This window comes from Callorhinus ursinus, unplaced genomic scaffold (genome assembly GCF_003265705.2).
Source record: "Callorhinus ursinus isolate GAN/ISIS: 27379988/994484 unplaced genomic scaffold, GSC_fseal_2.0 scaffold27, whole genome shotgun sequence".
Taxonomy (NCBI): Eukaryota; Metazoa; Chordata; class Mammalia; order Carnivora; family Otariidae; genus Callorhinus; species Callorhinus ursinus.
In genome coordinates, this window is record NW_027397089.1 from 10,157,461 (window position 1) to 10,178,942 (window position 21,482).

Here is a 21,482-nt window from a genome sequence, read left to right on the forward strand (position 1 = left end):
TATGTATATAAAAAGATACATACATTTTGCTAAAATTAGCATAAGGCCTCATATCTGGAGCTACGTATTCCCTGTGTGGCAATGCAGTTTTATTCCTTATGTCTTCTATACCCTCATCAAGCATATATACTTGGGACATCAGCTTGAAAGGGAATGGTCAGGTTAAATCTCCTTTTTAAATAGAAGTTTAAAAGATCACATGAAAATAAATTGCAGAAATGTCTTCAGACATTTAGAACCATATCCTGGCTCTAAGGTGAGACTTCCTAATCGAAAAGTTTGTTTTCTTGTCTTTAACCACTGCATTCCACTTTCTCTTCTGAGTGTAAACTGGCAGATTAGACATTTCCAAGGGTTTGTTCAGTGTGAAGTTTTTCAGGTGATTTCAGTTTAATGCAACCAGATAATTGTAGCTCCAGGGCTTAGTTAGGTTGTAAAGCTGCTAATCCAGACAATATTACCTGGTCACATGTTGTGCTTATAGGAGACACCTCTGCCTTTAATGGTCTCTCCCCATGCTGGCGATCTCTAGTTTCAGAAGTTCTATAAAAATGAGGCACACCAGGTCAAGATTAAGTCTGGAAAAAAAAAAAAATCAGAATATCACGTTTGGGGCAACAATGTGAAACGTTAAATCTTTTGCCAAAGATGAAATCTGATATTTTCATATCATTAGGTTCTACTTGATTCCTTATCATATCTAAGAAAATTTAGTACCAAATTTGAAAACTATGTCTTTTTTGTTTAAATGAGCTACTGCCAAAGCAGCCATACTCTAAGCATTTATAAATAGTTTAGTCAATTACTACAGTTATTATGTGGTAGGGTTCTCTCTTTCAGTGGAGTACAGTAATTCACTTTCCATGTTTATTCCACTCAGAACCTCTTCTGAACAGCAATTGTAATACAATATTGAATAATGATATTATTGGGATTCTGAAGGTTGTTACCTTTTTCTCTCACTCTGACCAAAATTTGGTATTTCTATTGTAGTTAATATATAAGTAGATGCTTATAAATAATAGACAGATCTATTCATTTGTCAAACCTTTGTTTGCTCCTGTGGCCCACATGCTAATGAACAATTGGGAAATAAAACAACAATGGAGAGAGGCAGTCTGTATGTGATTAAGCCTTTCTATTCTGACATGGAATGTTAGAGATGGGCAGAAGTCCTGCTTTCGAGCACACTTCAGTATGGCATGTACAGATGCGAATTAGGTTTCTGTTGTGTCCAAGGCTGGGTTCAGGATTTGATGATGTAAAAAATATGTAGGCTCTAAGAGGACAAAGAAGAAGGTAGAAATTTGGAGTTCGGGGACTGCGGTTTGTGTGGCATAAAAAGTCATCTCACGGCAGTAAGACTACCTCATAAAGTTCCTAACCCAGAGCTTAGCTCCCTGTAGATGCATCTTTTACATCTGCCTTCCATTTCCTTTTTGTTTCATCTCTTCTTCCTGCCTCCGTGCCCTTCTACTATCTATTTTGGGAGGGATGGGTGTACTATTTTACTCTTAAAGGGTACTCATCTCAATCCCTTCTTCCAGTGACTTAATGTTGTCCCAAAAAATCATGTGTTGGTGTCATGGAACCTGAAGCAATTCTTTAAATGAAATAGGAAAAAATTTGAATTTATTTAAAACATAATTTCACATTGACTGTATTTATAATTTACTAGATAATTTCATTCCTGCTTGATGCAGCAGAGAATTCATTGGAAATATCAGGCAAAGGTAGACCACATTGACTTTTTTTTAAATTGTATTTATTTTTGACAGAGAGAGAGAGAGAGAGCACAAGCAGAGTAAGCAGCAGGTAGAGGCAGAGGGAAAAGCAGGCTCCCCGCTGAGCAGGGCGCCCGATGCAGGACTCAATCCCAGGACCCTGAGATCATGACCTGAGCCAAAAGTAGATGCTTAACCATCTGAGCCACCCAGGCGCCCCCACATTGACTTTTGTAGGCTAGTTTGTAAACAAGATTTTTACGTATGAATTAGATAATTAAATGAGATATTAAATACATTCTTCATAAAGGGCATCTCTATTTTGAATATTTAATAATTGTTACTTTTTTCTTAATTGTTAATTTGCATATAAAAAAACAAAATCTAAGAAAGATAAAAGACTTGGAATTTGAATTACTTAAATTTTAAGTTAATTTCAAGGAAAGTACAAAATAAATCTGGATTCCTAATTATCAAGATGTTTATTATTAGTACCACTATTCTACAGATATGAATTAAACTTGCTTTATTGATGACTTTGGTATTGACCAATTAAAGTTGAATTAATTAAGGTTCATTTGGTTTCACATTGTAGTAATGTAGCTAGGTTTTTAAAAAAATTATAGAATATGGGAGTATCATAGTGTCCCAAATCTTGGATAGTCAGGCCCCAGAGCAGCTCTGGGGAACTCTGGGGAACCCCCTCTACCTGGCTCTGCTACCACTGAAGTCATTCCGTGGCCTTGACTTCCAGTTGAGGCCTGAAAATAAAATATTTGTTCAGATCCAATAACATGCTAAATTCAGAACACAGGTACGCTACCAGGAATTATACTCAGAAGTTATTGCACCAATTTCTGCAGAAAATAAACAATTTCTTGGCAATCATCTCATTTTCCAATAGACATTTGAACCTCTAATGATCAAGAGACTTTGGCAAAGTTCCTGATCCTTTTCCCAAGTGATGCCCTGTTTGAAGCTTCTAGAGGATGCACTGAGCATTCCAGATCTGCATTACTTTTCTGAGTTGTAGATACTGACCTATTTTTTTTTTTTTTGGCAGAGTTTGACCTTTCACTGAACTCCCCAATGTGTTTATTACTTTCACCTGCTTCAATGCCCTTATGGCACTCCACCTGAATAATTACAAAAATACAGGCTAGAGTCCTTATGGGTAAAGGCTGAAAACTTCCAAACAAGAAGTGGTGTCTGGTAAATGTCTCTTATTGCCAATCAAGTGCTTTGCAAACTTATTCAACTCTGCCTCTTGATTATATCCCTCCCTTGGTTTCCACTACTGCCTTTTAGGTCCTTCTAATTACAAGATAAGGAAACTATAACCAAATAGCCCTGTGTACATAAATCAGGCAAAGGCTTGCTGAGGTGGTGGCAGCTGCAGTGAATCAAAACTTGAGCCTTTTGTGCCCTGGCCCAGTTTCTTCCCTGGTAGTCTGCAACTATCTGGAGTTTCAGAGATTTTCCTATGAAAAATTCTAAATTTCATCATCACAATTTCTCAAATTTACAGATGGTAACTCTTTTATCATTAAGGTAATGAATTTTATGTGTAGTCTGATTGATTAATATTTTGGGTTAGAGTACCAAGCAATGTTCCTTAGTGCTAGGTATGTAGATTAGCAGAGTATGAGAAGAGTACAAATCCTATCATCTGATTACAGTTGCTTCCTTATCGTCCCTGGAGTGGATCATGCAAAGTCATCTATTGTTATAATTGTATGATTTTTGACTAATTAAAGGAAAGTCTTGTGTATAAATAATCTTATTTTAAGAAATTCAATTTATTACTCTCGAATACCTAACATAGCTAAATGTGACTACAGAAACTTAAATCTAGATGAAAATTATGTGTCATTAGTATATGTAAAAGTATCCACCTAAATCTCACATTATAATTAAATACATAAAATATTAAACATGTATTAAAAAGGTACTCTCTTAAAAAGATAAACATTGTGCCCTTCACTTTGAGATCTTGTTTGTGAGATTCATTTAGCTACAATAATTCTATCACTCCGGTTAGAAGGTACATTTCAGCTCAGCTTTCTCAAAGACATTATCAATCTTGTATTAGCAGAGTACAAATACAGGGTTTCTGTTACTTTGTTTTATGTGTTTTTCATTTGTTAGTTCTTTAGTTTTGAATAAACCACAGCAGTACTTCACACATTTGAAGTCTGGTGATTTCTAGTAACTAGAACAGATCTGAACCAAAGAATAAGCTTAGAAAATTTAAAATTATTTAATCTATCCCTCTGAGCTCCCAAGTTTTACTCATAAGATAGTTCTGATTCCTTCTTTCATAGACTATATAGTTGTAATAAGCTTGAAAAAAATGTTTGCTGAGCCCACAGCAGAATCATGTAGCAAATCAGAAAAATGAAAGGCCATTCTGAAGCCCTCATAGAGCGAGACAATGAGACAATGCAGGGGAAGAGACAAAAAAAAAAAAAAAAAAAGGCAAAACAAAGCCAAAGATGGAAAGTACTGGGTTCATAATAAATTGATCCCATTTAGTGTAATGCAGGGTTTCTTATTCTCGACTTGTTGACTTTTTGTGGGGAGGATGTGGGTAGGGCTGCAGGTGGGGGAGGAGTTGTCTTGTGCTTTTTAGGATGTTTAGCAGCCATCTTGGCTTTTATCCACTAAAGGCCAGTTGCACCTTCTTCTCGTCCCCCTTCTCCCCACAGCTGTGAAAAACAAAATTGTCTCCAGACTTTGCCAGAGTTCCCCTGAGGGGTGAAATCGACCCCTGTTGAGACCACTGATGTACCTTCTAACAACTGTAAAAACCTTGATAATCCATTAAAATATAATTGTGATATTCATTATTATAACCCTAAGCCATCAAAAAGTTTATCTTTAGCTCTTTCTCTTTAATTTGACAAGTAAATATGTGATACTTTTGAGAAAGCTCCATATTCTAGAGACTGGAATTTTAAAATACATTGATGTTGCTTGTGTGCTAACGGTCAGTAATTTTAGAAATTCAGGAATCTTTTTATATTCCTGTGACACTGGAAAAAAATTATTGAATACCGTTATTTTGTGAAATATTTGCTTGCCTCATTATGCAGTTGAGTATTCTAGGTCCTCTGGCGTGCCCCTTAAACTGATACTAAAATTATCTTCAGTTTCCTAGGCATACATTGTAAGGCAGTAAGCAGAAACAGCCCTATCACAGTAGGAAGTGTGAGGAAGTTGGCCTTGTGATTCCATGTTTAGATTTGGACCGACGAAATTGGAATTGAATAAAGATCACATGAAATAAAGAAAGTTCCCCTAAAGATTGTTCTTGACAGTTTGGAAAGTAAGTTGTACCTTTCCTTTATTCATTGGAATATATATTTTCCTAAATAAAAACCGTGACATGAGCTCCAATCTTTGATTTGTTCATAACTGAATGTATTGGAAAAGATTGCTTATATTCTTCAACTTATTCTTTCTAGGGATTTATTTTAAAAAAATCTATCTGGTTATTTAATGCCAGATATGCATATAGGCCTTTCTTGTGATGGCCATACTATATCCAAATGGGATCAAGTTGCATAGTTGACAGTGTCATCTATTGCATTCATAAATTTCAATGTTCCAGATTCAGAAAACTTTACCAACTAGGTAGTCCCTTCAAGAAAACCAAGCTTTGTGGGAGAGTGGTTGCCTGCCCACAGCTGCCTCAGATTAAAGTTTGCTTATGCAACAGAATGTTAAACTTTGGATTCTGCATTGCCGGTTTAAATTTAAAGTTTTTCCCTTTACCACATTTTTACTATTATTCTTTGATCTCTGAGTTCTATAATTTGTACCTGTGTTTCCTTAACATAATTTTAGTCTATCATGTTAATCTTTTTATGGTATACTATTTGTATATTAATTTTTCTTCATATTTTGTCTTCATAATTGTATACATTTTTTTCCTATTTTATCATTTTTTACTTTTGCTTCTATTTTCCTTGGTATTTTCCTATGTATTTTATGTATTTTCATTGTAATTCACATATTGGCTAGCATATTCTATAGAAAATTTTTATCCTTATCCCATTTTATTTGCACTTACTTTAAATTTTATTTACTTATTCATTTTTGTGTGTGTGACTATTATCTGTATTTTTCTACTGATTTGCACATCTTTATCTTTCATTAAAAGGTTAGGCATTTGAGGAGCAGCTATAAAATCTCTGTTCTGAGAAAAAGGTTTTTTACTCTTCCAGTCCCCTAAAGCCTACTCTAAAATCTCAGTGTCAAAAACCCAACTGTCTACAGGAGGCAGACAGAACTGGTGAGGACTGGGATGAACGCAAGAGTATGTATCTCTATCACATGGGCCCCTCCCATTTGGTACCAGGAGACTGCTGCCATGTGAAAGGCTGGTGTAGCATGGCCAGATCTTCCAAGTTTTCGAAAGGTGTCAGAAATATGGGTTCTCTCAGTTTCTAAATACTGGAAAATACTTTTATAAAAATGTTAATACTATGTAGGTTGAACAGAACGCCCGGCAGTGATATCTGGCTACTTCTCAAAGCTATGGCAGGAGCATTTAAAGGCGGATTATGGGGGCACCTGGGTGGCTCAGTCCTTAAGCGTCTGCCTTTGGCTCAGGTCATGATCCCAGGGCCCTGGGATCGAGCCCCGCGTTGGGCTCCCTGCTCAGCGGGAAGCCTGCTTCTCCCTCTCCCAGTACCCCTGCTTGTGTTACCCCTCTCACTGTCTCTCCCTCTGTCAAAATGAATAAATAAAATCTTAAAAAAAAAATAAAATAAAGGCGGGTTATGTTGTTAGCCAGTAGAATGATTACTTAAATCAGGAGTTTCACTCTTATTGAGTCATTCTGAGTGTTAGAAATGAGCAATAATTAGCCTGCCTTTCTGTCTTAGGGTACTTTTCTAGCAATTATTATTGTAATGATCAGGATTCCCTTCTCTTTTAGGAATAGACTTATTTCCTACATTTTGGTTACTTGAATCCTGAACATATTAAGTATTAGATTTCTCTTTGTGTTAAGAAATTGCCCTTATACATTTACAGCTATCATGTGTGGTCCTGTCTTACTGCTTTTTGTTATTTTGATTTTAACACTACCTATAGAAAACTCATTAAATGTAAAGGAAATTTCTAGAATTATTCCTAAATTATCATAACAACAGAATGATTAGGAAACAATATTAAGAATTCTAGAGAATATTGTATAAGTAGAATGTTGCATAAGTAGAAATATGAGAATCGTTGAATAAGGTGGAAATGAGGTAGGCTATTGCTATCTTTGGAGAAAATAATATAATCTTGCTTACAAAATCTTCATAGGAAACAGAAGAAATCATACAAGGTGAATGAAGGCAGAATGTAGTTAACTGGGATGATTTATAAGAAAGTCATTGTTTCTAGATTGTTTTCTGAACTTTTTCAGAAAATTTGAAGAGAATTAAAAAATCCCAAAGGAGTTGGTAATCCTATTATAGATTTCTAGGTCCTAAATACCTTGTATTATGGACCCAGCACTGTTCTAGAACAGTAGAGGATAGTGAAATTGAAAATAAATTGATATTTTTAATACTTTGACATATGCTATATCATTCAACACTTAACTCTATGGAGTAATCAGGAGAATTATTATCCCCATGGAAACTGAGACCAAGGAGAATAAACAATGTTTCCTAAGACACATGGTTAGTTCTTAGATGTCCGAAATATAACTTTAGGCCCTTTCATTCCTGGACTATGATGCCATTCTTCTATTCTGCCGTACTATCACTGGTAAATGGATAGTCATAGCCATCATAAATGTACTGGGGGGTCCATTACTCTTGTGAGTTTATATTTGGAGACACTAGGTAAGATTCTCAATAACTGACAATAGGTCTTTCACTTCAAGGTGGAGGTTTTTTGTTTGTTTCGTTTCTTTAATACAGGTTAGAACATACAGGCAACTAATGGTAAGCCTCTAACCTTTACTCCCTTTTGATTATATAGTATTTTCAGTTGGTTGAACTATGTGCTTACAAATTTTTTTCCTAAACTCAAGTTTGTGGTTGAGCTTATTAAATCTAAACCTTTCATAATAAATAAGTGAGAAGGAAGGGAAGCAGTCACAAAATATAATCCTGGGGGATTTTCTTGTTTCCATCCATTTGCAGTTTCCACTGATTGTTCTGAACATGTGGTGTGAAAACAGAGGAGTAAGTTTTGTCACTGAGCTTTAAAAAGAAAATAATTCTAGTGTGGCCATTTTCAGTGAGAATTTGAAGAGAGGGAACAGGGCTCTCGTCATCCTACTGGTCCATCTCAAAGCAAGTGCTTCAAGGTGGAGCAGGGAGAACCAAGGCTTCCTCTCTGTGAACCTTACTGGTGTTCTCACTTGATCTCTTAGTCCTGTTGAAGCCTTGCACTTTAGAGATGTAGAGAAGCTCCTGATTTGAATTCTGCAAAAATTCAGAACGCAAAATGAGGATGAGGTCCTTCAGTAGTCAGATTTTGTTAGTAGTTAGCTCAATTTTCAGTAGAATTTTTCCTATTTCCATCTTGTCAAGAAACAAGAAAGAACAACAGGTCAATGTCATGACTTTGTCCTTTGCTATTGATATTATACTCATATATATTTCTACAGACATTACCAGGAAACCTCTGAAAAATTGCAAAATGTGAGCTCTGTGTCAGAGTACAATTCTTGTCTTTTCCTGAGATAGAGAACTATCGAGGCAGATATGTTACTTCTGGGATAGTGTTGCTTTGTTTTCTTTGTTTTGTTGTTGTTGTTGTTGTTGTTGTTGTTTGTTTGTCTGTTTTGTTTTAACCATTTCCAGTTTGAACTCTGATCCTAAGAGTGAAAGTTCAGCCCAACAATTTGTCCATTTTCATTCATTCTCTCCTGTGCCAGCTTTCCTCCTCCACCCCTCCCTCTCCCCAGCCCGTTGCACTTTTCCTGGAAGTAAACAGTAGATGTCACATATATTAACACTGCTCCATACAGTGCGTTTGGGTGTGCTCTCTGTGCAATTCCCTGGCAGTCATAAATTAATTAAGAGTAGACAGGAACCACAGAAAAAGAAAGTTCTCCCTTTTTCTCCCCCTCCCCCTCTTTCTTTTTCTACGGGTAAATAGCTAGTTCCTTTGTTCCTGGCTGCACGATTTCATTTCTGCCATTATTGTCCTCATTGTTCTCTGAAACAGGAGGGGTCTGGGCCAGGAGCAGCAAGGTCTCAGCTAATGACGGGAAGTCTTTAAAGTTTGCGCTGCATTTCATCTTCTCTGTGGGAGTTTTAGGACGTATCCAGTGTTTGATCCCCACCGCGCAACTTTGCTTCTAGTTAATTAACAGATCCCCCATTACACACTCTCATCTAGAAGCACATGGGAGGCCTATTGGGAGGTAATTCAAGGCCAATCTGAGTGATGGCAAGAATTAGAGAAATCAGTTGTTTTAGGGCTAATGTTCAGGAAATAAAGATGTCCCCTTTTAGAGATCTCATTTTAAATTTTTGATTATTTTCCTTTCTATTTAAAAAAAAAAAAAGAGAACAAGATAAGGGAATTATTTTGTCCACATAGTCTTACCATGACTATTCAGGGCAGTTTGAACTTAGAACTCTTTATGACTGCATGGAAGAAAAAAAGGAAAAAAAAAAAAAAGCTAGACAGACAGTACTATGAGATGTAGCAATGCTAACAAGAATTTTGGTCTCCGTTTTATTGTTAGCAGTTTTTTTTTTCCTGCCCAGCTGATTAGCCAGGTCACAACTGTCCACAGCAACTTTTCCAGGACACACGAGGCAGAATCTCTGGCAGGAACATCTCAGTCATGGCTCATTTTGCAGTCAAGGCTAAATCATACTTTGTTCTTGTGTTGCTGCTTTGGTTCCAAAGGTGTCAAAGTGATTTACAGACAAATAGTAGCTTCAGTATTAGGATCCCTTTCCCTTCTAGCCTCTTTCCAGATGAATGTCGCCAAATAAAACATACTTATCCCAAGCTGGAAGTTGGCACATGAGGGCCAGGATAGAGCCTTTGTGTTTCAGTGATCACAGGTAGCCCAGGGTTTGGTAGCATTTGAAAGGGGACTGCCTTGTTTAATTTCTTACCGTTCTACAGTTTCCCCAGCCCTATGAGCAATGACCCCCTTTATCTAATGAATTAGGAGCTACTCCTGCCTTGCAATTCTCAGTTCGACACTTGGCAATGAGAATCAAACCGGGGCTATTTAGTGCAGCAGTAAATGGCCCGCCACATTAGCCCCCTGGCATGCTAAGCTATTAGGTTGTTTTACTGTTGTTAAAGTTACATTTGTTAGGTAGAGTTGCTGCCCTTCCACACAAACTCAGCAGTGCCTTATCCTGGCGGAGGCAGCACGTGTACAAAACGTGTGCCATGTAGGGACCCAAATGGGCCGGGCAATGTGGCCGGGCTGCAGATAAGAAGCATTGCTTCTGTCTGAAGAAGCAGAAGCATGGATTAGTATGATTAAAAAAGAAGACGAGAGAAGAGGAGACCCCTGGACAATCATGGTTTTTGCCCTTTGCTGTGACTAAACTAATTACGTGGGCTCGATTAACCATTAATTTATAGCAGTTCTTAAGTGAACCTCTAATTGTCATAGCGCCACGGAGAAAGAAGGCCCGGGATGGGAGCCCGTAAATAAGCTGGTGTGGCGCTCCGCAGACCAGGGACATACACACTGGAGCTGGACAGAATCCTGAGGGCCCAGAAGATTAGCATGGGAATGAAGGAAAAATAGGGTGCTTCAATCGTGGTGCGCGCGTGTGTGCATGCATGTGCGCGTGTGTGCGTGCGCGCGCGCGTGCGTGCATGCGTGTGTGTGTGTGTGTGTGAGAGAGAGAGAGAGAGAGAGAGAGAGAGAGAGTATTTCTGCAAAGAAAGGAAAATGCCAGTACTATATAGCTCCATGCAGCCAGCTTGCAGGGTTGAGTTGGCATTTGGTAACTTGGTAGCGGCTGCCAGTGTGTGTGTGGTGGGAGAAGAGAGAATAGACAACAAGAAAAACACATAGAGCTTAAAAAAAGATGTAAAATGATTCACTTCATGCCATATGGACAAAAATGTTGTCACAAAAATAAGGCCAAAAAATAGTGCCAGGTTAGACTTTTAGTTCAAAAACATATGTATAATCATCCCCATGAACATGAATTTTAATTAGTATTTTGATAGAGAGAAACCAGATATTTTTTTAACCTGCTCTGTTCTTGTTTTCTGTTCCTCTCCCAGTTTTAGCCTCCATTAAACATTCATATACTGTATGTTTTGTGTCTGTATGAGGAAAATGCCTTATCCCTGGATTGGTGGGAACGCAAACATCTTGGTTTTCTGTGGCATACAAAATATCTTCCCAGTGGAGCTCATAAGCAGAAACTTATTGCTGGGAAATCTAGAGCTCTCTCTGAGCTCCGGGTACACCAGGAAGGAAGGAAGCCATATGCCTTTTCCTTTTGTCAATGGAGGCATCTGCACCCATTTGCTTCCCCTGATCTACTCCTCACACCCATCCACATCTCATCTCCCTGGGATGCCTTTTAAAAATGAAACAAGTTTAGTCTATATACATATTACTGTGTGACAGGGCAGTTTTAGAGAAAAATGGGTAAGATTATCACTACAGAAACTTTTAAAAATGGAGCACATAACGTACTGATAAACTTAATAAATGCTCACATTTTACTTATTAGTTTTATTCCACCTACGTCTGAAAAGGATTTGAGATGGCATCACTTGTCAGAAGATACTGTGCTGAATCATCTTCCATTAGCAAAGCTCTTTCCCAACTTAACTAAGGTGCTTCGATTAATGCCCTGCATGTGATAATGAGATGCTGATACAATGAAATGTTTCTATTAGCAATAATTTTGCTGCTTCCCCCCCCTCCCCCAGAGGAATACAGAGGAATCAGATACTTGAATAAAAAATAATACAATGGGATAAAAAAATCTATTAAAAATCAGTCAAATCTTGGTGCAACAGTATTCACCTATTTCATATTCTTTTTTTTTTAAAGATATTTATTTATTTATTTGAGAGAGAGAGTGAGAGCAGGTGGGGGCAGAGGGAGAGAGAGAGAATCTCAAGCAGACTCTGCACTGAGCATGGAGCCCAATGCGGGGCTTGATCCTAGGACCCTGAGATCATGACCTGGTCTGAAAACAAGAGTCAGATGCTTACCCGACTGTGCCACCTAGGCGCCCCCTACCTATTTCATATTCTTTATTAGAATCCTTGAGCTTGCCTCTGAGTATTAGCTGCACTTCATTCTACTCCAAGGACAAGGGTAAAACCTAAGGGTAGCCTTAGGAAAGGTAAATTTTACTGCGCTCTTGGTGTCTCTCAGGAGTTTCTTAGACTTTTATTTTTTGGCAGACACTAACACAGCAATTCCTTTTTTCTTTCTCCTTCCTTTTCTCCCCTGAGGAAACTCTGGGCCCTTCAGCAAGAGTATGACACCTCATAGGCACTTGCTGAGTACACCCTCTTGGTGTTGGCAGTTTTCTCTGGGCTTGTTGTCTAGTCTCTACTCTTCCTCAAAGCCAATGTCACCCTTCCTATAGCCTTTCTAACAACAGCAGGAAATGTGCTATTGGACGCTCAGTGATTTCAAGCCACAAACCGAGACCATGTCTATCCATTCCACTGAGACTGCTGCAAAGATGGCTTTTGCCTTATGTATAAGCTGCCTCGTTTGCGGAAGAGAACAAGTCATTGCTAAATACACCTGCCTACTTTCAGAACTGTAACTCGGGCTTCTATTTTCTGAAAACTTTTTCTAAGTTTTTGTATCAGACTGGAGTGCAGTAGGTTCATTCATTCATTCATTTAATCACTATTTTCAAGCCTTTAATATGAGTTCTAAATTTAAAGAAAGTTAAAGGTTGTTCCTTGCCACAGAGATGTTTGTATGTAGGCAAATATTTCCTGGCTCTTATGTTTTAAGGTCTTCTAGTGGGTCTAGGTTAGTTTAAGGTCTCAAAAAAGTCTTGTGAAAGAAAGAAAAAGAATTAAAAATTCCAAAATTCATTTTCTCTTAGTGTCAACCAACACTATTTCATAATTGCTTTTCTCACAGAGATTTATATTCAAGACTAGTCATAAATTTGAGCTCCAGTGAAAACATCAAAGGTAATTCAGGCTTCCCAGTCCTACTACTCTTCCATATCAGAAATGTAGAGGCAACTGGCAGCCAGAGTAGACTCAGGCAACCGCCTTACCCACCAGCGATTTTCTGGGCATTGTATGAGGTTTTAAAAAAATACTCATGCAGGGTATTAATTTATAAAATCATATGCAATTTCAAAATATTGTAAATAACCTAAATCCCTGCCTATAAAAGACCTATTGAGTAAGTGAAAGTATATCCACGTAATGAAGTGCCATGCAGTTGTAAGAGATAATGAGGAAGATCTCTGGGCACTAATATGGAGACATTTCCAGGATGCGTTGTTAGTGAAAAATTTAAAACCTTCAAAGAGTATATATAGACTCTTTACTTTTCTGTACTTTACTCACAGTATATAGTATGCTACATTTTGCACAAGAAAGAAGGACAAATCAGAATAAATACATATGTGCTTATTTTTACATGAAAAGAAATACAGGAATAAGCCAGAATTAATAAAAATAATTACATATAATATGTGGATGGGAATGACTAGAAGGGATAGGGATGGACGTCTCCCCAGAGTTGCCTTTATATATAGTTTTGACTTAGGACCATGCAAATACTATATATATTTGAAAAATAAAAATTAATCAACAAGGGATGGGAAAATATCTGTGATGTTTGGTACTAACATTGATGGTAAGCTGAATGATAATTGTTGTGGGTACTTTGGACTGAGAGTCTACTAAAGAACAAAGAGGAAATGAAGGGGAGGCCTTTAGAGATTGATACCAACTAAATTGTATCTATTACTGGTACTTTCCCATTAAATTTATTCCTTGATTATTATTTTTCTTTCATTTCTACAACTAACAAGAAGCGCTTCTTCCTCTCTGCTAGTAGCCTTTTTGATGAGACAGGAAAATAAATGAAACTATTAATAGTTTTCTCTATTTTGGCAATAATTTGAGCCAATGATGTGATTTTATATCATGTATTCTCGGGAGAGGGGCATACACAATTTCAGTGCATACTCTTTGCCAATTTCTGAGTCTTTACAATTATTAAAAACATACATTATAGGAAATATTACTTGCCTCCTGAGCCACATTGCTTTTTCTTTTTCTTTCTATTTACTAGAAGAACAATACCAATAGTGTACCATTTTTTACTAATACATAACCATCTCCTTGAAGGTGTAACACGCTTTTGGAGTTAACCTTTCTGGAGGCAAGAAAGTAGTAATAATTGAAATTATTTTAAGAAAATGAAACATGGCTATGATAAGGTTCAATAATTGTTAATTTATTCAACTAATGGGTTTTCCAATGACACAAAATGTTAAGATTTTAAACTTTTCCCTAGCTTCTGCTCTGGATGACTGCTTCAGCATGGTTATATATCTCTTTTATAAAACAAAGGTGTGAAGATATACATTATTTAAAAATTGGTTTGTATTGGGAGCTACTGGGTGGCTCAGTAGGTTAAGCATCCAACTCTTGATTTGGGCTCAGGTCATGATCTCAGGACCATGAGATGGAGCCCAGCGTTGGGCTCTGTGCTGTGCGTGGAGCCTGCTTAAGATTCTCTCTCTCCCTCTCCCTCTGCCTCTACCCCGCCTCTAAAAAATAAATGTTGGTTTGTATTGGACCTGCTTTATGCAATTTTTGGGGTGGGTGGGGAAACCCCACAATTTTGATGATGAGTAAGGTATACCTATATAGAGTCATATTCTCAACTTTTGATCCTGGTGTTGCTGTTCACTTGAGGGAAGCAAAGTGAATCATCAGGTTCACTTTCTTTATTTGTGTAGACTTTGTGGTCAGTTTAATAAAAATTTATTGGCACCTACTTTGTGTGTAGCACTTGAGTAATTCCTTTTACTCAATGACCTTTTACTTAAATAGGCAAAATTTCATAGAATTTCACAGAGTGCAGGCAGTCTAAGAATTACACACACAGCATGGATAGAAAGCCAGAAGACTAGAGCGATGTATAGAGTGAACACCCTGTGTGTTTCTAATGAGAATGAAAGGAATTTGCTAAACCTAAATAGCCTCTGTTTAGTTATAAGTCAGTGATCACGATATTAAAGAAAGTTGTACCATTACACATATGAGTGCTTTTCATCATGCAGTGACATAGTGAAAAAAATAACTAAGTAGAAACGTCAGTTCCCCATATCAAAAGCTAGGAAATATAAGTGCTCCCAGCCAAAGAAGGCAAGATCTGGAATTTTTTTTTTTTAAATGTGGATATATAGAATAAATATGCAACCCTCCTGATAATGTTGGCTGATGAAATGAAATTCACCAACTGTAATTCTGGCGTGGAGAGACACACACACACACACGCACGTGCGTGCGCACACACACACACACATCCTCGGCGTATCCTTAATCATTTGCTATCTTATTTACATTTCATTTGCTAGAGCAAATTCTATCATTTGAACTTTTTAAAAAATGTATTTCAATATTACTTAGGGAAAAATAGGAAATAATGTGATTGGCTTTCAAATAGCTTATTACCATTCAAATACTCTCAAGATAAATTATATTAAAGGGAAAAAAAAAGAAAGAAAGAAACCCTGTTTCAGCTTCCAAAACATTCTAAATGGAGACTCTGCTCTAAGTAATCAAAATTGCTTTAGTTGTGCAGAGCGACATTAAAAGCCTTGTCCACTAATTGAGTGAAGCGGTGCTACGGGAGCAGCCTTGTCCCCTCATTAGATGATCTTGCAGGCACTGTTTGTCATTCTGGGTTGCCGGGCTCAATCTAACAGTACTGCTGGCTCAAATTAGCAGTAATTCATTATGACACAGTATGTCCTTCTGTGAAACAACAATGTGAAGCCCATGGGACATCTGTCTGCCACTAGTTCTTCTTTATCACATTCCTCCCACTTCAATTCAAGTGACCACCTTTGCATGAACCTTCTAACTTCTTGAGCTGCCTGGTGATTGGAGATGCACGTTGACTGAAGCATGGCATCCACTTGCCCTCCGCTACTATTGCAGAGAGAAAGGGGGTGGGTGTCCAGCCACAAGCCAAGTCAGTCTGCACAATGATGCCATGTTCTGAAGGAAGCCAAGTGTGCTCGGGTAGGTGTGAGCGCAAGGACTTCTTTTTGAAGGCAGATAGCTCCCTTTGTGTCAAATCATGGGGGGTATTAATAGAAAATACTGAGAGAGACTGTTCATAAATGTGATATAAATCCAAAGAGAATGAAACTGTTCTGATGATAAGAGTTTGGTCATTCACATTTGGAGGGAAACGTCATGTTTCTATGATGAGCATTGCTGTGTAAAATGTGACTTTTCTACTCATATGAGCAGGTAGAATCCTATCACTAGGGAAAAGTTCCAGCAGTGATGCAGTTGGACACTTCCTCCTGCCAACTCCAAATTGTGTGTTTGTATCAATGAGCTCATCGTGTTGATTCAGATCATTTGTTCCGTCTCCGGAAGAACGACTAAATTTAACTGATAGTGTCTAAACCATGTCTAGATACAGCTTTTCCTCTGAAATCCTTAAATTGTCCATGGATGTAGAAAAGTTTGCATTTACTGATTGTTGACTCTACAGTGTTGGAAGTGGTGGTGCTTAGTCAGTATGAGGTACAGGACAGTTGTGCACCCACTGTTTTCCCAAGGCTGAGCCTAATGTCACTGTAGGACATCTACTGCATGCAATATGGGCCTGGTGGGTTGTTGTTTTTTTTTTTTTTAGATTATTTATTTATTTATTTATTTGAGAGAGAGAGCACAAGAGAGCGGAGTGAAGGGATGAGGGGTAGAGGGAGAAGCAAAATCCCCGCTGAGCAGGGAGCTTGATGTGGCGCTGGATCTGGGGACTCCAGGATCATGACCTGAGCCGAAGGCAGGCGCTTAACTGACTGAGCCACTCAGGTGCCCCCTGGTGGGATTTTAACAGCATTAAAAGCCTGCCTACTTCCAAACCATTTATCGTTTGAAATTCCATAATTAGACTCCTTCCTTTAGATTATATTTTAAAAAAAGAAAAAAAACTTTTCTTGACATAATCTGAATGCTTACACTGGTTAATCCATTACTATTAGTTATTAGTAGTTATTTATTCATTTATCTAATATTTATTTCTATTAACTCTATCCAACACACCCTAACAAAATCCGTCAGTTCAGCAGTAGTGCCCATTACTCCATTTTACAAAATTCTCCCATAAAATATAGAGATATCTGTTTTTACATAGTGGCTCTTAATGTGTATTGACTGAATTCCTGCTTTCTTCACCAAAGCTGCTTCATCCATATTCAGTCTTCACGACTCCAGTGAATAGCAACTCCATCCTGTTTGCTCATTCCAAACACCTGGGAGTCATCCTTTGACTTCTGGCTTTCACTCACATCCATATCCAATTCACTGGCAAATCCTATCTGCAAAAATATATATTCTGAATTTACCATTACATTTTGGCTCAAGATAACACAAACTATTGCCTGGAATATTAAAATAGGCTCTTTAAACCTACCTTCAGTTGATTTATAACATAGCTCTGAAAATAAGTGGGGGCATTTTTAGTTGTCAAAAGGTCTGGGGATAACTACTGGCATTTAGAGATGCTAAATGACCAACCATGGGTTCAATGGTCAGAACAAAGAGGAGTTGCCCACCCAAAATACCAGTAGCAACCCCATTGAGAAATGCTGAGCACGTTAAAAACCTAAGTCACAGAATGTTCCACTTTTGCTCAAACCCGTTCAATGGCTGCTAATTTCTCTGAGAATAAAAGCCAGTATTATTACAATGCCTATAAGGCCTTACACAACCCATCCTTGCCCCTTCCTTACTTATCTGATCTCATTTTCTCTTAATTCTCCTTCATTTACTGCATTACAGCCTCTCCGAAAATACAGTCATACCAGCATGCTATTCCTACCACCTGAATAGTTCTTTCCCCAGTATGCATGTCTTACTCCTTCACCTCCCTACTCAAATGTCTTCTTTCTCAGTTACCCAGTTGCAGAGTCTCCTCTCAGATTCCTACAAACAAGCTGTTTTGTCTCCAAAGTACTGATCACCATCTAACGTATTTTACTGCATTCTTGTCTTTCTTCACTTACCAGAGTATAAGATGAATGAGAGATTTTTGTCTGTTGTTTTGTTTGCTGTAATTATCATCTTGCTTAGATATCTGCCATATAGTAGGTGCTCAATAAGTAGTTTGGCTGAATGAATTTAAGCTTATAAAAACCTTATACATTATATGTTAAAAAAAGAAGAAGATAGTAGGAAGGGAAAAATGAAGAGGGAGAAATTGGAGGGGAGATGAACCATGAGAGACTATGGACTCTGAGAAACAAACTGAGGGTTCTAGAGGGGAGGGGGGTGGGGGGATGGGTTAGCCTGGTGATGGGTATTAAATAGGGCACATATTGAATGGAGCACTGGGTGTTATACGCAAACAATGAATCATGGAACACTACATCAAAAACTAATGATGTAATGTATGGTGATTAACATAACATAATAAAATAAAAAAAAACACCTTAGGCAATTTTCCATTAAAGAAATGAGAATTTAAAAGCCTAGTGGCTCAGTTGGTTGGGTGACTGCCTTCGGCTCAGGTCATGATCCTGGAGTTCCAGGATTGAGTCCCATATCGGGCTCCCTGCTCTGCAGGGAGTCTGTTTCTCCCTCTGACCCTCCCCCCTCTCATGCTCTCTCTCTCTCTCATTCTCTCTCTCAAATAAATATATAAAATCTTAAAAAAAATTAAAGCCTAGAGGAATTTTCACCTGTTCTCATGAATACATTTGTTTATTCATTTACTAAGTATTAAACTCCAATTTAAGTCAGGCAGTGTTCTAGATGCTAGAGGTAAAGCAATGAAGAAAATAGTCATAAGACTAATTTTAGAGATGGTAAGTGCTATGCAGGAAATAAAAGGAAGAAGGGGGTAGTGACAGGTGGTGGGGGGAGGCCTCCAATTCTTGTATTTTTTCCACTGTAACCTGACTAGCTCATTTCCATACTAGTAATAGTTACTTTATTTGATATATTAACAAACACTTAAAATGAAGTGGGGAGTTAATACATAGACAGGTATATTTTGAAGAGGTATATGTGGTCTATTGGAAATAAATGGATTATGATGTCAGGCAGTCTTGGGTTCAATTCCCAGATCTTCCACATGCTGACCATGTAACTATGGACAATTAAGTTCAACTCAGTATCCTCATTCATTAAGTATTAATAATGTACACTTCACAGGTGGTTGTGAAGTAAGGAGCTAGTGTAGATAAGGTATCTAATACATAGTAAAATAAGTCAATAAATATTTTTTTTTAAAGACTTTTGGCTACTACGCAGGAAATGAACCTGGATAGGAACCCCTAGAGGGCTTCTGTGTACTGAAGAGAAAGATTAAATTATTATGAGGTCAGATTATTATGAGGTGCCAACTCAGAACCTTTGGAAAAATCCTTTCTTTCCATCACTTAAATAGCAGCATACAATCTGTATGAAAGGTTTGTTATTCTATTTAATCATCTTTTGGTTATTATAAAAGTTATGTAGTTTATTGATGAAATGTTTAGAAAATGTGGATTAGCAAAAGAAAAAAGTAAGAAATTCCTGTAATTCTAAAATTAACATTGTAACATTTTGGCATTTATCCTTTGAGTCATTTTTTCCTCCTTTGGGTCATTTTTATATTGTGTGTGTGTGCGTGTGTGTCCTTGGTTATATAAACCACAGAACTCTGCCTAGTAAACCAAATTAATATTTTTGAACATTAATATTTTCAAACAAGATCAGTGTTTAGGAACTTTTGGATGCTGGAATCACAGGACTGTGTATGTGGATCTGGGCTCTGCTAATTACTAAGGCTCATTTTCCTGAGCCAGTTAGTAGGGAAATGATCCATAGTTTATTTAACCAATGCCCTATTGTTAGCCATTTGGTCTCATTCCTTTTATATTATATTATATATATATATATATAATATAATATAAAAAAAGAAATAATTATTTCCTCAGGGTATAATCTCAGAAATAAATTTATAGATGAATATGTGTAAGATTGCTGATATGTATGATCCAAATACTTTTTCAAAATATTTGAACCACTTCAACTTTCACTAACCACATATGAAAGCTTGACTTTACCATACCTTTCCAGCATGGGTTTTTATAATAAAAACTTGTGCTAATTTGGTAAAATTCATAATTGGATACTTCCATATGTATGCTAACTTACCATTTGTGGGTCCCGTGAAATGAGAAGTTCTTCAGTATTCCTTGGGGAGTTAGGAAAGACTTCACTTGAGAAGGTAAAATAATTGGGTTGAGTCTTGAGGGAGAGCAGGTAGAGAATGGCACAACATGCTCAAGTTGTCCCGTGCGTAGTGTTTGGGACAGGAGCAATGAGAATAGCTGAGGAACTTATCATAGTCAAAGTAAGAGGACAAGAAGGAACAGATTTTACAGATATTTAAGAGATGGGATCAGCATGATTCAATGGTCAATTAGATGTGGAAGGTGAGGGAGAGGAAACTCCCTTCAGTCTTATAAGGACTTTTTGATTAAAGCGTTCTAATTTTATATAAATCTAGAGGGAAGGAACCCCCCTCCCCTCTAGAACCCTCAGTTTGTTTCTCAGAGTCCACAGTCTCTCATGGTTCGTCTCCCCTCCAATTTCTCCCTCTTCATTTTTCCCTTCCTGCTATCTTCTTCTTTTTTTTTAACATATAATGTATAAGGTTTTTATAAGCTTAAATTCATTCAGCCAAACTACTTATTGAGCACCTACTATATGGCAGATATCTAAGCAAGATGATAATTACAGCAAACAGTTAAATTAAAAAAAAAAAACCCAAATTACAGTAAAGACTATCCCTATTTACATAGCGGTTGTAGGTAGGCAACTGTAGTTTTGTATTTCGGCATGCTGCACCACCCATACACGTCCTCTCCTTTGGGAGAACTGCTTCTTCATTCTCCGCCCATTGCAAAGGTGCATAGTATAGTCTAGTTAGTCATAGAACTTCATTCTGCAGCCCATCATGAGTGACAGGAAAAGTCCTCATTTTTCCAGTATGCATCTAGGAGTAATCTTTGCTTACAACATTTTGTCTTCCCATTGAATGGTAATTAAAATTTAATTAAAATACCTGTACATTCTTGCTATGGCATGAAAGATTATAATAAGAGTAATAAGGTGATATAACCCTGACTGGGAGTATCTACAGTAATACTCAGTGGTACTCAATGTACTAGACCCTCTTGCACTTGACATGCATTAACTCATTTAATATTACTAACCACCCTAAGGCACACATTATTGTAATTCCCATTTAAAAGATGAGAAAATGAAGGAACCAAGACGTAAAGTAACTTTCCAGTGGTCATGAATAAGTGCTGGAGCTGGGATAGCCAGACTTAAAAATTCTCAATAGAGGAATTGTGGTATTTTTATTCATTATCTTAAGGAATGATGCTAAGAAGTAAACATCTTTTCTATAATGTTCAGCTTTACTTGCAGTTATTCAGAATTTCCTGGGAACAGACTAAGATTATTGATCATTTATATTTTTACTTAATAATTGCTTAATTAGCTTGCTAGTCAACTACATAATACTATTTCCATAATACTATTTCCATTTGC

The 21,482-nt window shown here is 37.3% G+C and overlaps 1 protein-coding gene across 7 annotated transcripts in view; it reads left to right on the forward strand.

Moving 5' to 3' along the window:
* Positions 1-21,482, forward strand: part of SOX5 (SRY-box transcription factor 5) — a 1,011,837-nt gene that overhangs the window by 314,732 nt on the left and 675,623 nt on the right. The window contains exon 1 of one of the 7 annotated variants that reach the window (XM_073877851.1): positions 15,761-15,938. The exons of 4 other annotated variants lie outside the window; for them this stretch is intronic. In XM_073877851.1, coding sequence (XP_073733952.1) covers positions 15,902-15,938 — 37 coding nt within the window. In that variant the 5' untranslated portion in view covers positions 15,761-15,901. Of the gene's footprint in view, positions 1-15,760; positions 15,939-21,482 lie in introns of those variants that run through there. 2 more of the 7 variants (XM_025879800.2, XM_073877856.1) reach the window with 2 other exon arrangements.